General features: G+C 45.0%; 1 protein-coding gene across 3 annotated transcripts in view; it reads left to right on the top strand.

The window, feature by feature from the left end:
• Window positions 1-16,011, top strand: part of DIAPH3 (diaphanous related formin 3) — an 870,768-nt gene that overhangs the window by 24,724 nt on the left and 830,033 nt on the right. For 2 of the 3 annotated variants that reach the window (XM_083168891.1, XM_083168893.1), the window contains exon 2: window positions 11,877-11,912. The exons of the other annotated variant lie outside the window; for it this stretch is intronic. In XM_083168891.1, coding sequence (XP_083025017.1) covers window positions 11,877-11,912 — 36 coding nt within the window. The remainder of the gene's footprint in view (window positions 1-11,876; window positions 11,913-16,011) is intronic. 3 annotated transcript variants of the gene reach the window in all.

Here is a 16,011-nt window from a genome sequence, read left to right on the forward strand (position 1 = left end):
CGTGTGGCGGGAGAATAGAAAGAAATCCTATTCAAAAGACTGGGCGGCTGCTGATTGGCTGAGAGATCAGTCAATCGGCGGCCGCCCAGTCTTTTGAATAGGATTTCTTTCTATTCTCCCACCACTCGCCGCTCCCTCGGACTTTGCTCTGTGGTCCCTGTCTGCCTCTAACTCTCCTGCCACTCCCCCGGACCAGTCCCCACTTCCAGCCTACCTCTACAACGGACCCTGCCCACTAGCTCTTCTACAGCTTCCCCGGACCAGACCCTTCTCTGTCTCCAGTCACACCCCAGACGGCTGCACATAATATTTATCACATAAGATTTCCACCATGAATTTATAAAACTTTATTTCTCTACCGTCCAATGGGATACTGGGCTTCACTACTATGGGGATTGAGACCTCCGCAGGAGAGACAGGCACATAAAAAAACTTTCAGTGTGGGTGCACTGGCTCCTCCCCTCAATCTCCCTCCACTAGTCAGTTTTGAAAAATGTGCCTCAGGAGAGGCAGTGCTTTCTGGATGCTCCAGAGTTTTTTCCACATTTATTTTCAAGTTTGTTATTTTGGGGCGCTGTAGTGACCACACAGCTGTCCTGCTTCGTGGGTGTCAGGGGAAGGGTCAGTCCCCGACCTCTTCAGGTGCAGAGCTGACCCTGCTACAGGACAATCCAGTCCTGCGTGGGACTTGTCACCGCACAGCATCGCGCTGTAGCGAGCAAGTCCCCTAGCCGCCGCACACCCCTGACAGGTCTGAAGACATCGGTGGTGAGTACAGGCTGGGGGTCCCACAAGGGGTCCCCGCAGCCATTTCTGGTGCGGCAAGACGACGGCTAGTAATGGCGGCTCTCCAGCAGGGACCGCGTGAACACCGCGTCTGATAACTGGCATAGGGGTGCTGCCGCTGGACCACCAGGGACACCCCTCAGGGTATAATGTATAATGTATGATATATATATTTTACACCTTTAATAATGTCAGTATAATTCTTTGTAAGCGCCAGCTCCGTGTAAGGGGGCGGGGCTTCACTCAGAGCGGGACCAAGCTCTGCTGGGCGCGCGCTGTCACTTCCTGCTTCTTCACACGCTGCCAGACTCCATTACAGGGCTCCTCACTGGCGTGGTGGATCCGGGTACTTGCAGCACGGCAGAGACAGCAGGTTTTTATAGCGATTTAGCGCTGCTGCGCTATCTAGCTTAGTCAGACACTGTGTTGTTTATATCACTGTGTTTAGCGTTACCAGCTCACCCAGATCTGTGAGTTCAGGTTAAGGGTGCACTTGGCTCCCCAATTGCTCTGTTTTTTCCCCACTGTTTAGTTACAGACACAGCATAGAGCAAGCACATAGTCTGTTTTCACTCAGAGGAAACACATCCAGCAGTGTGTGCACGTGTGTGACTGCGTGGGGGTTGTGTTTGTTACTATCTCATCATGGTGAAAAAGTTCACTTGTATGGTGTGTAGCACCAAGTTTGTGCCCAAGTCACAGTCCCAGGTTACTTGTGAGGCTTGTATGTCACCACAGCCCAGTAGTGCTGACACCCAGATCAGTGGGGTTCCCCCACAGCTTGCGGGGCAATCGCAGGCAGACGAGCAGGAGCCTGCGTGGGCCTCCAACATAAAGACCTTGTTGGATTCTGTGGCTTCACAGCTTTCCACTAACACTTAGCAAACGCAGAGGGTTCAGAGGGAATTATCCATGTTATCTGCTAGGGTGGATATTCTTCATACCCAAAATGTACCTCCCCCGCCCGCACAGCCTCAAAAGAGGCAGGCTACTGCTATGGATCCTGACACAGATGAGGACGATGAGGACATTTTGGAGGAGGGTGAGGAGCAGGGTCTGCAGGAACCAGCTCCTGAGACGGCAGTACATGGTCCCGAGCCCCTTATCAGGGCCATTAGGGATGTTTTAGATCTCCCTGTAGAGGCATCCACAGAAGGAGACCCTTTCTTCATGACCCAGAAGAAACAGCCAGTGTACTTCCCTGAGCAGGCAGAGTTAGAAACTGCTTTCAGGGCTGCATGGCAAAACCCTGATAAGAGGTTTACTCTTTCAAAAAGGTTCACAAATGCTTACCCCTTTGAACCTTTGGGCAGAAAGAAATGGGAGGAGCCACCGGTAGTGGACTCCTCTGTTTCCCGCCTCTCTAAGAAGGTGTTGTTACCAGTCCCAGGGGTATCCACCCTTAAAGACGGGGCGGACAGAAGGCTGGAAGCTACCCTCAAGTCCATATATACGGCTAGTGGAGCATCCCAGCATCCAGTTTTAGCCAGCTGCTGGATGGCCAAGGCTATTCATACCTGGTCAACCCAGATTCAGGAAGGCTTGTTGGGTGACATGACTGTGGCCCAGATAGGGGACAGCCTGCGTCACATTCAGGACACCGCAAAAATACTGTGCGAGGCACAAAAGGAATTGGGCGCAATCAACGCGCGCAATTCAGCCATGGCGGTGTCAGCCAGACGGGCCTTGTGGCTGCGGCAGTGGTCTGCAGATGTAGACTCAAAGAAGAGTGTGGAGGGTATTCCCTTTACAGGAGAATGGCTGTTTGGCAGTGAATTAGACGGTTGGATTTCCAAAGCCACGGCAGGAAAGTCTACCTTTCTCCCATCAGCTCCCACGGTTGCAAAGCGTACCTTCACAGGTGCTTCCCAGCAGTCCTTTCGTGGGAACAGGTTTCGCCCCAAGGCTAGGGGCGCCTCCAATGCCAGCAGGGGCACGAGAGGCAAGTTTAGGAAGCCTAACACCTCCAACACCCAGGACCGTCCAAATGCCGCGACTTCCTCTAAGCCTGCAGCATGACGGGGTTTTCCCGCCACGAGACTCTCTCGCGGTGGGAGCGCGATTGTTGCATTTCAGCCATGTGTGGGACGCTTCGGGTCTGGATACCTGGGCCAGAGGTCTCATTTCTCTAGGTTACAAGCTGGAATTCGACAAACCCCCTCCCAGACGTTACTTCAGGTCGGCACTTCCAGCATCCCAGGAGGAGCAGGTGCTCCTTCAGGGGGCCATTACCAGGCTGCTTCAGTCTCAGGTAATTGTACCGGTGCCAGTCACGGAGCAGGGCCAGGGATATTATTCCAACTTATTCCTGGTACCGAAGCCAGACGGCTCAGTAAGACCCATCCTGAATCTAAAGTCACTGAACCCCTTCCTGCGCGTGTTCAAGTTCAGGATGGAGTCCTTGCGCTCTGTGATCGCCAGCCTAGAAAGAGGGGAGTTCCTGGCCTCTATAGACGTCAAAGACGCCTATCTACACATTCCTATCTGGCCCCCACACCAAATCTATCTCAGGTTTGCCTTGGGGAACAACCATTACCAATTCCGGGCGTTACCTTTCGGCCTGTCGACAGCCCCGCGGGTTTTCACAAAGGTAATGGCGGAAATGATGTCACTACTCAGGCTCCGAAGGGTGAATGTAGTGCCTTACCTGGACGACCTGCTAATAAAAGCAGGGTCGGCGGAGGCTTTAAGCAGTGCTCTCAATCTGTCCATACAGGTGCTAAGAGACCACGGGTGGATCCTAAACATGCCCAAATCATCGCTGGTTCCAACCCAGAGGATGGTTTTCTTGGGCATGATCCTGGATACATCAGAACAAAAAGTTTTTCTGCCGTTGGAAAAAGTCACTGCAATACAACAGCTGGTCAGGGAGGTCCTGCAGTCACCTCTGGTACAGATCCATCTTTGCCTCCGGCTTCTAGGCAAGATGGTGGCTTCATTCGAAGCAATACAATTTGGCCGCTTCCATTCCAGGACTTTTCAATTGGATATTCTGACAAAATGGTCCGGCTCCCCCCTGCATATGCGCAGAAGGATTGGCCTTGCAACAAGAACCAGGATCTCGCTACAGTGGTGGCTAGATTCATCCAATTTGTTGGCAGGCAGACGGTTTCAGATCCAGGACTGGATTCTGGTAACCACGGACGCCAGCCTGAGGGGCTGGGGAGCTGTGACACAGGGAGTCCGCCTACAGGGTCGATGGTCTCCACTGGAGTCAGGCCTTCATATCAACAAGCTGGAGTTGAGGGCGGTCTACTATGCCCTGTTACAGGCAGCTCCATTGTTACAGGGAAAGGCGATCCAGGTCCAGTCGGACAATGCCACCACTGTGGCCTATATAAATCGGCAGGGTGGTACCAAGAGCATGCCCTGCATGAGAGAAGCGTCAAATTCTGTCCTGGGCGGAACAGAATGTCCAGGCCCTGTCGGCCATTTTTATCCCGGGGGTCGACAATTGGGAGGCAGACTTCCTGAGTCGTCACGATCTTCACCCGGGGGAGTGGGGCCTTCACACTCAAGTGTTCAATGCCATAGTGGATCTGTGGGGGCTCCCTCAGATCGACCTGATGGCTTCACGATTGAACCACAAGGTAGCAGTGTACTGTGCACGGACCAGAGACCCAGGGGCGATAGCCGTGGACGCTCTCACCTGGACCTGGGATTTCCAATTGGTGTACCTCTTCCCACCTCTCCCGTTGTTGGCTCGGGTGCTAAAGCGGCTCCGGCATCAGGGGACGGAGGCCATACTGGTGGCACCAGACTGGCCAAGAAGGGCCTGGTACGGGGACATTCAGGCCATGCTAGTGGAAGACCCGTGGCGTCTGCCTCTAAGAGAAGACCTGCTCCTCCAGGGCCCGTTCGTCTTCCAGGACTTACAGCGGCTACGTTTAACGGCCTGGAGGTTGAGCGGCAGATCTTAGTCCACAAGGGTCTCCACCCCTCTGTCGTCACTACAATGATAAAAGCCAGGAAGCCGGTGACGGCTGCTCATTATCATGTAATATGGCGCAGATATATTGCCTGGTGTGAGAAGAATGACTTGCCTCCGGCCAGTTTTCGATTAAACAGTCTGCTACGTTTCCTTCAGGCTGGCCTGGATAAGGGACTCAGATTGGGTTCCTTAAAGGTCCAAATCTCCGCACTATCTGTGTTTTTTCAGAGAAAGATTGCGGCCTTGCCTGAAGTGCAAACCTTCTTACAGGGGGTGCTCAGGATTCAGCCCCCCTTTGTGCCTCCCACTGAACTATGGGATTTGGAAGTAGTTCTTACTTTCTTAAAATCAGCCCGGTTTGTTCCACTGGAAGAGTCTGAGCTGCGACACCTCACTTGGAAGACTGTTGTTCTGCTGGCGCTAGCTTCGGCCAGGAGGGTGTCCGAGCTCGGGGCCTTGTCTTGTCGGAGCCCTTACCTTGTGTTCCACAACGATAGGGCGGAACTCAGGACTAGACCACAATTCCTTCCAAAGGTGGTGTCAGGGTTCCACCTAAACCAACCTATTGTGGTTCCTTCTAGCGCGACACACCCAGATATACCGGATACCTTGGATGTAGTCCTCACCCTTAAGGGGTATGTCAAGCGCACAGCTAGGATCCGTAAGACGGACAGCCTGTTTGTGCTTTATGATGCGCAGAAGAAGGGTTTACCTGCTTCAACGCGTACCATTGCCAGGTGGATAAGATGTACTATCCAACAGGCTTATGCATCAGCTGGTTTGTCGCTTCCTTTTTCAGTAAAGGCTCATTCAACCAGGTCTGTAGGTACCTCTTGGGCGGCTGCTCGAGGGGTGTCGGCAATGCAGCTATGCAGGGCCGCAACTTGGTCAGGGCAACACACATTTGTGAAGTTCTACAAGTTTGACACCCTGGCCAGGGAGGATTCCCAGTTCGGGAATGCGGTTCTACAGCAGAATCCGCACGTTCCCACCCGTTCTGGTAGCTTTGGGACCTCCCCATAGTAGTGAAGCCCAGTATCCCATTGGACGGTAGAGAAAATAGGATTTTGGGTACCTACCGGTAAATCCTTTTCTCGTAGTCCATATGGGATACTGGGAGCCCGCCTCAGTGCGGCTTTTTCTGCTGTCAGATCTACTTTATGGTTAGGCTTATTGCCTTGTTTTCTATAGGATAAATATGTCTATAGATTGTTCTAGTTACAGGTGTCCTCTTAAGTTGTTAGGATTCACCTCTCTTATATGTTTTTTGTTCGTTTGGGTGTGCTGGATGAATCTCACCACAATACATTATCACATACTCCTCACATGCTCTCCTTCGGCACAGTTTTTGCATTAACTGACTAGTGGAGGGAGATTGAGGGGAGGAGCCAGTGCACCCACACTGAAAGTTTTTTTATGTGCCTGTCTCTCCTGCGGAGGTCTCAATCCCCATAGTAGTGAAGCCCAGTATCCCATATGGACTACGAGAAAAGGATTTACCGGTAGGTACCCAAAATCCTATTTTTTCAACAAATCTGTGGAGTGCCGCCTTATTCTCCAGAGGCTCTGCCATAAGCTGTAAGGGTTCTCTCATGTATGTATGTATGTATGTATGTATGTATATGGGTGTGTGTGTGTGTGTGTATATATATATATATATATATATATATATATATATATATATATATATATATATATATATATATATATATATATATATATATTGCTTTACATGCTATATTTTGCATTAGTGCTTATATGTACTGTTCTAAACCTACAATTTGTATGTCATCTTGTACTTGCCGCCATCTTGAACACCCTTGCATACTGTAGTTACCCTTTTGTGTATATTTCATATAAGTGTCACTCTTCCTGGTCTTAGTGTTTATGTGTATGTGACCCTTGGTGGTGGATGGGGAGAGTAAGTTTTTGAGACCTTTTTAGGTTTGTATTGATTGGGTAGAAGTGTGTAGAGATATGGGGTTATAATGCACAACCTGCCACTGCCAGAACCTTTAACAATGTGTCATTGCTTGTAGAAGTGTACACTGCCATTGTCTGAATAATCTTTACACTAATGGGCTGTATTACAGTTTTATTTATTATAATGGTACCGATAACAATGGGCACCAAACGGAGCTATTCAATTGCTTTGCCTTTCGACTGAAACTGCAATTTAGTTACGCATTGGGCTTGATTTGCCCAAATGCACTGAGCTTAGATGCATAAAGGGGCTAAACCCATATAAAGTACTGGGCAGTGTGCCCAAGCAGCTTACTTCTGCTTCAGGTTTTTGCGCGCCATCTCAGGAGGGTGCCAGGACAAATAACGTAGTTATGCCTAGTTGAATTCTCAGCATGTTGCTATTTTTAAAGGCCTCTGTATATAATTAATTCTGTCATTGTAAAGCTTTTAGAAATGATTTCGTCACCGTCGTTACAATGCCAGGGCATAGTGTAGTACAGTACTTTCATGTATACTTTCCGATTTTGTATAATGTAATGGATTTATTTATGTGGGACATATACAGTATGCTGATGTGCTCTATTGTATTAAAGATGGGAGTGGCAAGGTTTTTTGAATATTCAATTACTTCTTTCTATTGTTTATATACATTTTTATATGCCCCATATACAGTACTTTTAACACTTTCATTTGCTATCTAAAGAAGACAGTTGGAGAAGTATCCTATAGCGACCAATCCGCTTTTAGCTGTGTTTTTTTTTTTTTTTTTTATAGAATGCGCTTGGTAAAGGTATCTAAAAGCTGTGAATATGTGAAAAGTCTCTTCTTGTCCTCTTTAGAGGATTCGATACATCTCCTCTAAAGGGGTAGATCTGTTACCTGCATGATACAACTCTTCCTGCTTCCCCTCTCTTCTGAGCCACAGCTGGAAGCAGCAGGGATGAGATGTTTTTACATCTCTGAATCCAAAGTAGGGGAGTGCAAAGTTCCCCCTCCAGCGAATGCTGCTAGACCCCCCAGCACAGCGCATCAGTGTAGTGCTGATGTGCTTTTTCACCCCCTGCTGACTTATTGGGTATGCGCGAGATCTTGGTACTCCTGTATCTCACATGCAGCCAGGCACAGCAAAAATACATTGCCCTGCATATCGACATGCCATCTTGCTGATGCAGATATTGTATGCAGTCAATGAGCATACTTCCCTGCATTCATACATGGGGAGAAGCGTTGCCTGCACACAATACCACTTTTCCCCCATACTGACAGTTCTTACATCTACTCCATCATCTTGTGTAGGGAGCAGCAGTGATGTCAGCGTTTTTCTATAGGAGAGAGAATAGGATGAGGCAAAAAAAAAAAAAACTTAATCTAGGCTTAATTTTCTAGGCGTATAGCAGCAGTGATGGTGTAACAGTTAGTATTACTGCCTCACAGCGCTGAGGTCATGGGTTCGATTCTAAACAATTGTGTGGAGTTTGTATATTCTCCCCTCACAATCCCAAAATATGGTAGGGTAATTGGCTCCCACAAAATGAACCCTAGAATGTCTGTGTACATGTGGTAGGGAATATAGATTGAAGGCTTCACTGGGGCAGGGACTGATGTGGATGATGAAATATTCTCTGTAAAGAGCTGCTGAATATGTGTGCGCTATATAAGAAACGATGATGATGATGATGTTGTTTATAGAACTCGGCTTTTAGATGGCCCTGTTGGCTGTGTATAGGACTTTGAGACTGATAACAATTGTTTCTGCTCGCCGAATAACAAAAATTCTGCTTGTTAACTTAGCCAGAAAGATGAAAGTGAGCTTACTGTAGTCAAGAAATGGCAGCTATGTTGCTGGAAATGACCCGCCAAGTGATGCGGAACTTCAGAAATTTCCTTCAAATGTATATCACAAATGAAGGCCACATCTGGACAATGATATCTTCAGAACTAATTGAAAATAATCTGTGTTCCATGCACATTTAGATAATGTACTCAAATTTGAATAGCAATTGCCATGCAATGTGTTTGTTCTTTAAAATCTGGGAGGTTTTTTTTTTTTTTGCCTTACCCTTGAGAACAGAGAAGAAAAAACCCCAATATTAAGTCACAGGCTAGTAGAATGTGTCACAGGTAAGGACTTTTGTTATGGTGGTAAGCACCATAAAGTTATTCCTGTCTAGTTTTTTGTTCGTTATAGTAAATCTTCACACAATATGACCTCTGGCACCCACTTCTGTCTTCAATATTTTATTGTTTACATTCTTTATTTATTGTTTTTTAAAGTCCCCAGCTACTATATGAATATCTTTGTTGAGCATCTCATATGTTATTTCTTTCTCTTCAGTAAATCATTTATTAGGGATGCCATTCATAGTATGCCCATTATGTTGCTGGAATATGTGTATATGGTTCCATTATGATGCTGCTTTTGTGTTACCTTACATTGTCAGTTAGCAAATTAAATACTTTACTACTCCTCTACAGTACCTTCACATGTTACTATGACTATACTCCCCAATATATTGACTATTATAGTGTTTCTGAAATAGAAGCACGTCCTCCTCTCAGGTTTGTCCATCTACAGTATATTCATGAACTACAAGGCATTGAGATTTGTGTTCTAGCCTGGGAGATGCAGGCTCTGGTGACATTCTGAATGTGTTTTTTTTTTTTTGCAGTAATAAAAAAGGAAACAACGACTTGGTGTTCCTATTTAAAAGATTGCCGGTTTAAAAATATGGCCTGACTTGTTGCAATTTCGCCAGAGCCTGGGCTGGCATGTTAGATCGACCATGTCTGTCGACACTCACTAGGTCGGCCACCATTGGTCAACATTGAGTAGGTCGACAACAATGAATGGTTGACATACCCAAGGACAACATATACAGAAGGTCGACAAAAGGTTTTTATGGGTTTTATCACGAATGTCGACATAGTTGTCACAGACACCATCTAAATGTACTGCATCTCGTTGCATGGCTCGCCATGCATCGGGCACGGTGCCTCGCTACGCTCTGCACACTATTTTCTTCTCCCACCACACCCTAGTGCAGGCATTCCCAACCACGGTGCTCAAGGCACACCAACAGTGCAGGTTTTAGTGATATCCAGGCTTCAGCACAGATGGTTTAATCAGAATCCCTCAGATACTAATTAAGTCACCTGTGCTCAAGTCTGGATATCTACAAAACCTGCACTGTTGGTGTGCCTTGAGGACCGTGGTTGGGAATGCCTGCCCTAGTGGATGGTAGGGCATGAAATACCGTGTTGACATTTTTTCTGTAGACCTTCCCATGATCAACCTAATGCTTGTCGACCATCTGTCTGTCAACCTTGGGTAGGTCGACCATTGTCAACCACTGGTGGTCGAGCTAGTGAGTGTTGACCTAGACATGGTGGACCTATGGTCCGGATACCATCCCAGCCTGCCTCTTCTGTTTTTTTCCTTTCATCTTTGGACAAATTGCATTGCACATCTGTGCTCTGATTCCAAAAGAAGTTTGCTGAATGCATATCTGCTGGGCATTACTGAAGGGTGGTCTTTGTCAATAAATAAATCAGAATATTAGCAATAAGTACTCCATTTACTTTGTGGAGCAGGTACTGCTCATACAGACCTTTGTTTTACAATGTTAATATTGAGATACTTTTATATGCAGTCTGTTGAAATATACATGTTCAAATCTAATTATCAACCCTTTTGTGATCGTTTTTAATGAAAAAAAAATAGGATTTTAATACCTACCGGTAAATCCTTTTCACTGAATTCAGATGGGGTACTGAGGTCTTATAACCTTGGGGATTAGAGGGTATCCGACAGGAGACCGGCACATAACATTTTCTTCAACCAGGGTGTGCTGGCCCCCTACTAGCCAGTTAAGAAACTCTGCCCGAAGGAAGGATAACGTATGTGAGGTAGGAATTAGCATTAAGATAACGTGGTGAGATTTGCACCAGCACACCACAACAACTCTCTCAACTAAACATAGTTAACCCCGTCATTGTGTTACTTAGACATAATGATATTAAGATATTTGTGGAGCAATTAGTCACATAAACTCAGCTGCTCCTAAACAGGTCAACGAACCTATAACTTTACAGAATGACAGAATTTGCAATCAGCAAGTAGGCAATAACAGGATTACAACCTGTGCAACAGAGCACCGCACTGAGGCGGGCGCTCAGTACCCCATCTGAATTCAGTGAAAATGATTTACCGGTAGGTATTGGTGATGTACAATCTTGTTTTCTGTGTGCACACATGGTTTATGATTTGCAGCCACCACAACTAGTTTTTACTTTCACATTTAATTGGGCCTGGCACCCCTGCAAGAGCCTCTGTATAATCACTGGTGTGTTTTTTTATTGGATTCTGAATCTATGTTGTTGGGATGGTCATGTAGACATTTTCTTAATTTCTTTTAGAGTTACCTAGAAAACCTCGAGAAATTAAGTTATCCATATATGAATATAAAGGTTCATTATTGTTAAACAAAACACATAATCAATGTTACTTGGCAATTTTTGTGTTTTTTTACTGGGCACTTTACATCCTTGGACAGGCTGTTTAAACTAAAACCTACTGGCAGAAAATAATGTGGTGTTTCTCTGAGTATTTGTGGTTACAGTTTAATGAAAGTGTCCAATAAATTGACATAATGGGGCAATTTAATTGCCCAACAGCATTTCAGTTTTTGCTCCATTAGAAGGCCATGAGCTGCAGGGAGACAATTTTGGCTCATAGTCCCCTGTGCTGGTCAGTTGAAATGTGTGACGCTACCCAAAATGCACCTATGTTGTCCCCAGTACTTTGATTGGCTTTAGCCACATTAAGCAGCTAAACTCAGATTGTCCTGGCGCGTCCGTCTTGTAAAAAGGCAACACCAATTGAATTCCGCCACACCCTGGTTTCCTGTCACGTTAGACGGGAGATCAGGTGCGATAAACAATCAGTTTATTGATGAAACACAATACAAATCTAATATTTCAGATCAAAATCTATGTAACTAATCCCTTCTGTCTGGTAAAAAGTGTGTCAGGAGAACAGTCCTACATTGAGATGATAATGACAGCAAGTTTAGGGCTCAGGTTATCTGTGATACTTCCCTAGCTTTCAGTTACTTAAAGCTAGCATGTGGGCAGCTGATCTCTGTAACTTGTTTCATCACCTAATTTACATGTACATTTTCTTTTTCTTACGCAGCAAATAAACAAACTAAGAAACTTGACCGATGATGTGGTAAGGTCATTTTCCTTTTTGTTTTGCTAAACTAGCCTGTGCATGATGTGTTCGGCAAAAACATGCATGAAATGTCGCATGTAATGTATGCATGTACAGAATGTATAATAGCCGGCAACTCTCCATCTGACTGGGACGCACAAGCGTATCTCATGCACGTGTGTCCCAGTTTCCGAGCGGCGGGGGAAGCGAACTCTATCAGAGGGCACCACTTATTAATGTGTTTTTGTACTGACTTTTTGGATTCCTCTAGTGCTGCTATCTACACATTGATATAAATGTTTGTGTATGTATAATAACATATAATATGTGTGTAGTCACTGAGTATATGAATTTTAGTGCTGCTTTTGTCATGTGCTGTTTGCTGTTATTGGTGCGCTAGCCAAACAAAATAGATCTTACGCCCACCCATAACAAGTTAGATCTTAAACTTCATAGACACGATTATTTATTTATTAACAGCTTCTTATATAGCGCATATTCCGCAGCGCTTTACAGAGTACAGTTGAACATTCTCATCAGTCGCTGCTCCAGTGAAGCTTACAATCTATATTCCCTACCACATGTACACGCACACACATTCATTCTAGTGTTAATTTAGGTGGGAACAGATTAACCTACTAGTATGTTTTTGGATTGTGGGAGGAAACCGGAGTACCCGGAGGAAACCCATGCAAACATTGTGCCAGCAATGTATATATGTACTGGTGTGTGTATATGTATATGTATATATATATATATATATATATATATATATATATATATATATATATATATATATATATATATATATATATATATATATATATATAATGAAGAAATGGGCACTCACCAAGGGCTTAATCAGCAACATCAATTTATTGTAGGTACATCCGACGTAACGTTTCGGTCTAGTATAGACCGTCATCAGGAATATGTACAGCAGGTAAGGTCAAGCTCATATTCAGCACAGGCAACCTGGTATCCATCCTCCAGAGAGGATACAAATGTAAAGCCTCACCGGGCCAGTTTATATACCTAAAACCCGGAAGTGATGTCATCACTTCCTGGTTGTACACCACTACGTGTAAAAGTAGCGAAAATATTATATGTAGGTCACTCAAAACAATCCCAAATAGTATATGGGCATCGGAGTAAACATAAAGCAAAAACAGCGGGTGCAAAGTTCCAAAATCCTAACGTTAGTCAGCTTAATACGTCCGGCCGGAAGTCTCAAATGCGTTCCACCGCGCCGGCGGACATGACGTTTGCGTTCCACAAGCCGCGCGAAGTGAGGAGAGGAAAGCAGGAAACCACCGCTTCACCGGAAGTGTCCCCTGCGTTCCACCCACATCAGCAGCGGAAGGTGTTTGCGTGTCAGCTGTAACTAGGCACCAGGCTAACGCATCTTGTGTTACATCCGGCTAGAATACAGATAAGCATTAGCGCGTTGCCATGGCAACCTTTGCCAAACTACCACTGTGTCCATCAGGTGACCGCAAAGCAGTCACAAAAACGGAACATATTTATTACATCAAAAGTTAGGTGTACACGGCATACAAATCAGCCCAGGTGAGGATCACTAGTACTGGCAAATAATAAATACAAACATAAACACACAAAATAAGGTATATACATGTATACATATTTATACATGGCCATATAAGGCCAAGTTTTTATGATTTTATAATTTTATGCATTTTTATAGATTTTATATTTTTTTAAAAAAGAATCTGTTCAGTTATTTAAAACATAATAGATCTGCATATAGCTATATCTTCATCATGAGTATAGGAGCAATATGGCTCGCTGAACAACATACACAGAGCATATCAAAGAAAATAACATGAAAAAACTAAACAAAATAAATAAACCAAAACAGCCCAGAGACACCAACCCTAGCTTAAAAAAAGCAAAAAAATCCGAACTGAGAAAAATGAAAAAATTAATCATAAAAATGAAAAAACAGGAAAAAGGTAATGGGTCATTTTATCTCAGAAAAATAGATAATGGATTTGTTTCATTAAGTCCCTTAGGTGCAAGGGTGTCCAACTCAAAGATCCACTTTGATTCTCTTTTCTTGAGCATAGTGTCTCTATCCCCTCCCCTTACGGGTTTTGGGATGTGATCAATCAACATGCACCGAAGACTGGCCACACTGTGACCGACTTTGGCGAAATGCTTCGCAACAGGCTTGTCTGATGTCTTGGTTTCTAAGGCCGCCCTAATAGAAGTGCGGTGATTCGCCATCCTGTCACTAAAATTACGTTTAGTCAGGCCTACGTAATACAGGCCACATAGACAGATTAAAATGTAAATTACGTAGTCCATCCTGCAGTGGAGACGATGTTTGATAGAAATTTTCTTCCCACTATGCGGGTGGGCAAAAGAGGAACCTGTCATTAGAGACCTACATGTGGTGCAATCACTGCATTTAAAGCAACCTTTACGAGCCTGAAGAATCCAGGTGCCTGTAGTTTTTGTGGGTTGACTTAGAGGCCTCATTAGTAGATCTTTGAGGTTCCGTCCTCTTCTGTAAGCACACATAGGGGGGACTTTGCTGACCCCTGAGAAGCCAGGATCCGTGGCAATTATTGGCCAAAATTTCGTCAGTTTCTGCTTCTTCACGTGTGCACCAGTATTATAGGTGTTAGCATAAATCATTCTTGGTCTAACATCAGGAGATGAAGACTTCGTCTGGTCTGCAGTTAGTTTGGACCTTGCCTTGGTGAGGCACCGGGAGAGGGTGGCGTCTGAATACCCACGTTCTTTAAAGCGAGAGTGCATTTCATCAATCTGTTCTTCAGTCGTAGTCACATCCGTATTGTTTCTAAGAACTCTCAGGAATTGAGACACTGGGAGGTTCTCCTTGAGATGTGGCGGATGATGGCTGGTTGCATGAAGTAATGCGTTTCTATCAGTATCCTTACGATAAAGTCTCGTTCCCAAGCCATGATCGACTCTAAAGAGTGTAACATCTAAAAAATTAATTTCCAAATAACTAAAAGAAAACGTGAAGCGGATTGGCGTCTCTAGGCTGTTTAAACAAAAAAGCATGTCCTTTAGGTCCTGCTCACTGCCCAACCAAATCAAAAAAACATCGTCAATGTATCAACGGTAATAGAAGATGTTCATGCCAAATCTAGGAAAAATATGTAGCTTCTCATAGCATGCCATATAAAGATTGGCATAGGCTGGGGCCAAATTGGACCCCATAGCCGTGCCCGTCCTTTGTATGAAGAATTTATCTCCATACATAAAGTAATTTCTGGTCAGGACCAAAGTAGTGAGCTCCACCAAAAACGCTTCACGTTTTCTTTTAGTTATTTGGAAATTAATTTTTTAGATGTTACACTCTTTAGAGTCGATCATGGCTTGGGAACGAGACTTTATCGTAAGGATACTGATAGAAACGCATTACTTCATGCAACCAGCCATCATCCGCCACATCTCAAGGAGAACCTCCCAGTGTCTCAATTCCTGAGAGTTCTTAGAAACAATACGGATGTGACTACGACTGAAGAACAGATTGATGAAATGCACTCTCGCTTTAAAGAACGTGGGTATTCAGACGCCACCCTCTCCTGGTGCCTCACCAAGGCAAGGTCCAAACTAACTGCAGACCAGACGAAGTCTTCATCTCCTGATGTTAGACCAAGAATGATTTATGCTAACACCTATAATACTGGTGCACACGTGAAGAAGCAGAAACTGACGAAATTTTGGCCAATAATTGCCACGGATCCTGGCTTCTCAGGGGTCAGCAAAGTCCCCCCTATGTGTGCTTACAGAAGAGGACGGAACCTCAAAGATCTACTAATGAGGCCTCTAAGTCAACCCACAAAAACTACAGGCACCTGGATTCCTCAGGCTCGTAAAGGTTGCTTTAAATGCAGTGATTGCACCACATGTAGGTCTCTAATGACAGGTTCCTCTTTTGCCCACCCGCATAGTGGGAAGAAAATTTCTATCAAACATCGTCTCCACTGCAGGATGGACTACGTAATTTACATTTTAATCTGTCCATGTGGCCTGTATTACGTAGGCCTGACTAAACGTAATTTTAGGGACAGGATGGCGAATCACCGCACTTCTATTAGGGCGGCCTTAGAAACCAAGA

The sequence above is a fragment of the Crinia signifera genome, chromosome 2 (genome assembly GCF_055691185.1).
Source record: "Crinia signifera chromosome 2, ASM5569118v1, whole genome shotgun sequence".
Classification (NCBI taxonomy): Eukaryota; Metazoa; Chordata; class Amphibia; order Anura; family Myobatrachidae; genus Crinia; species Crinia signifera.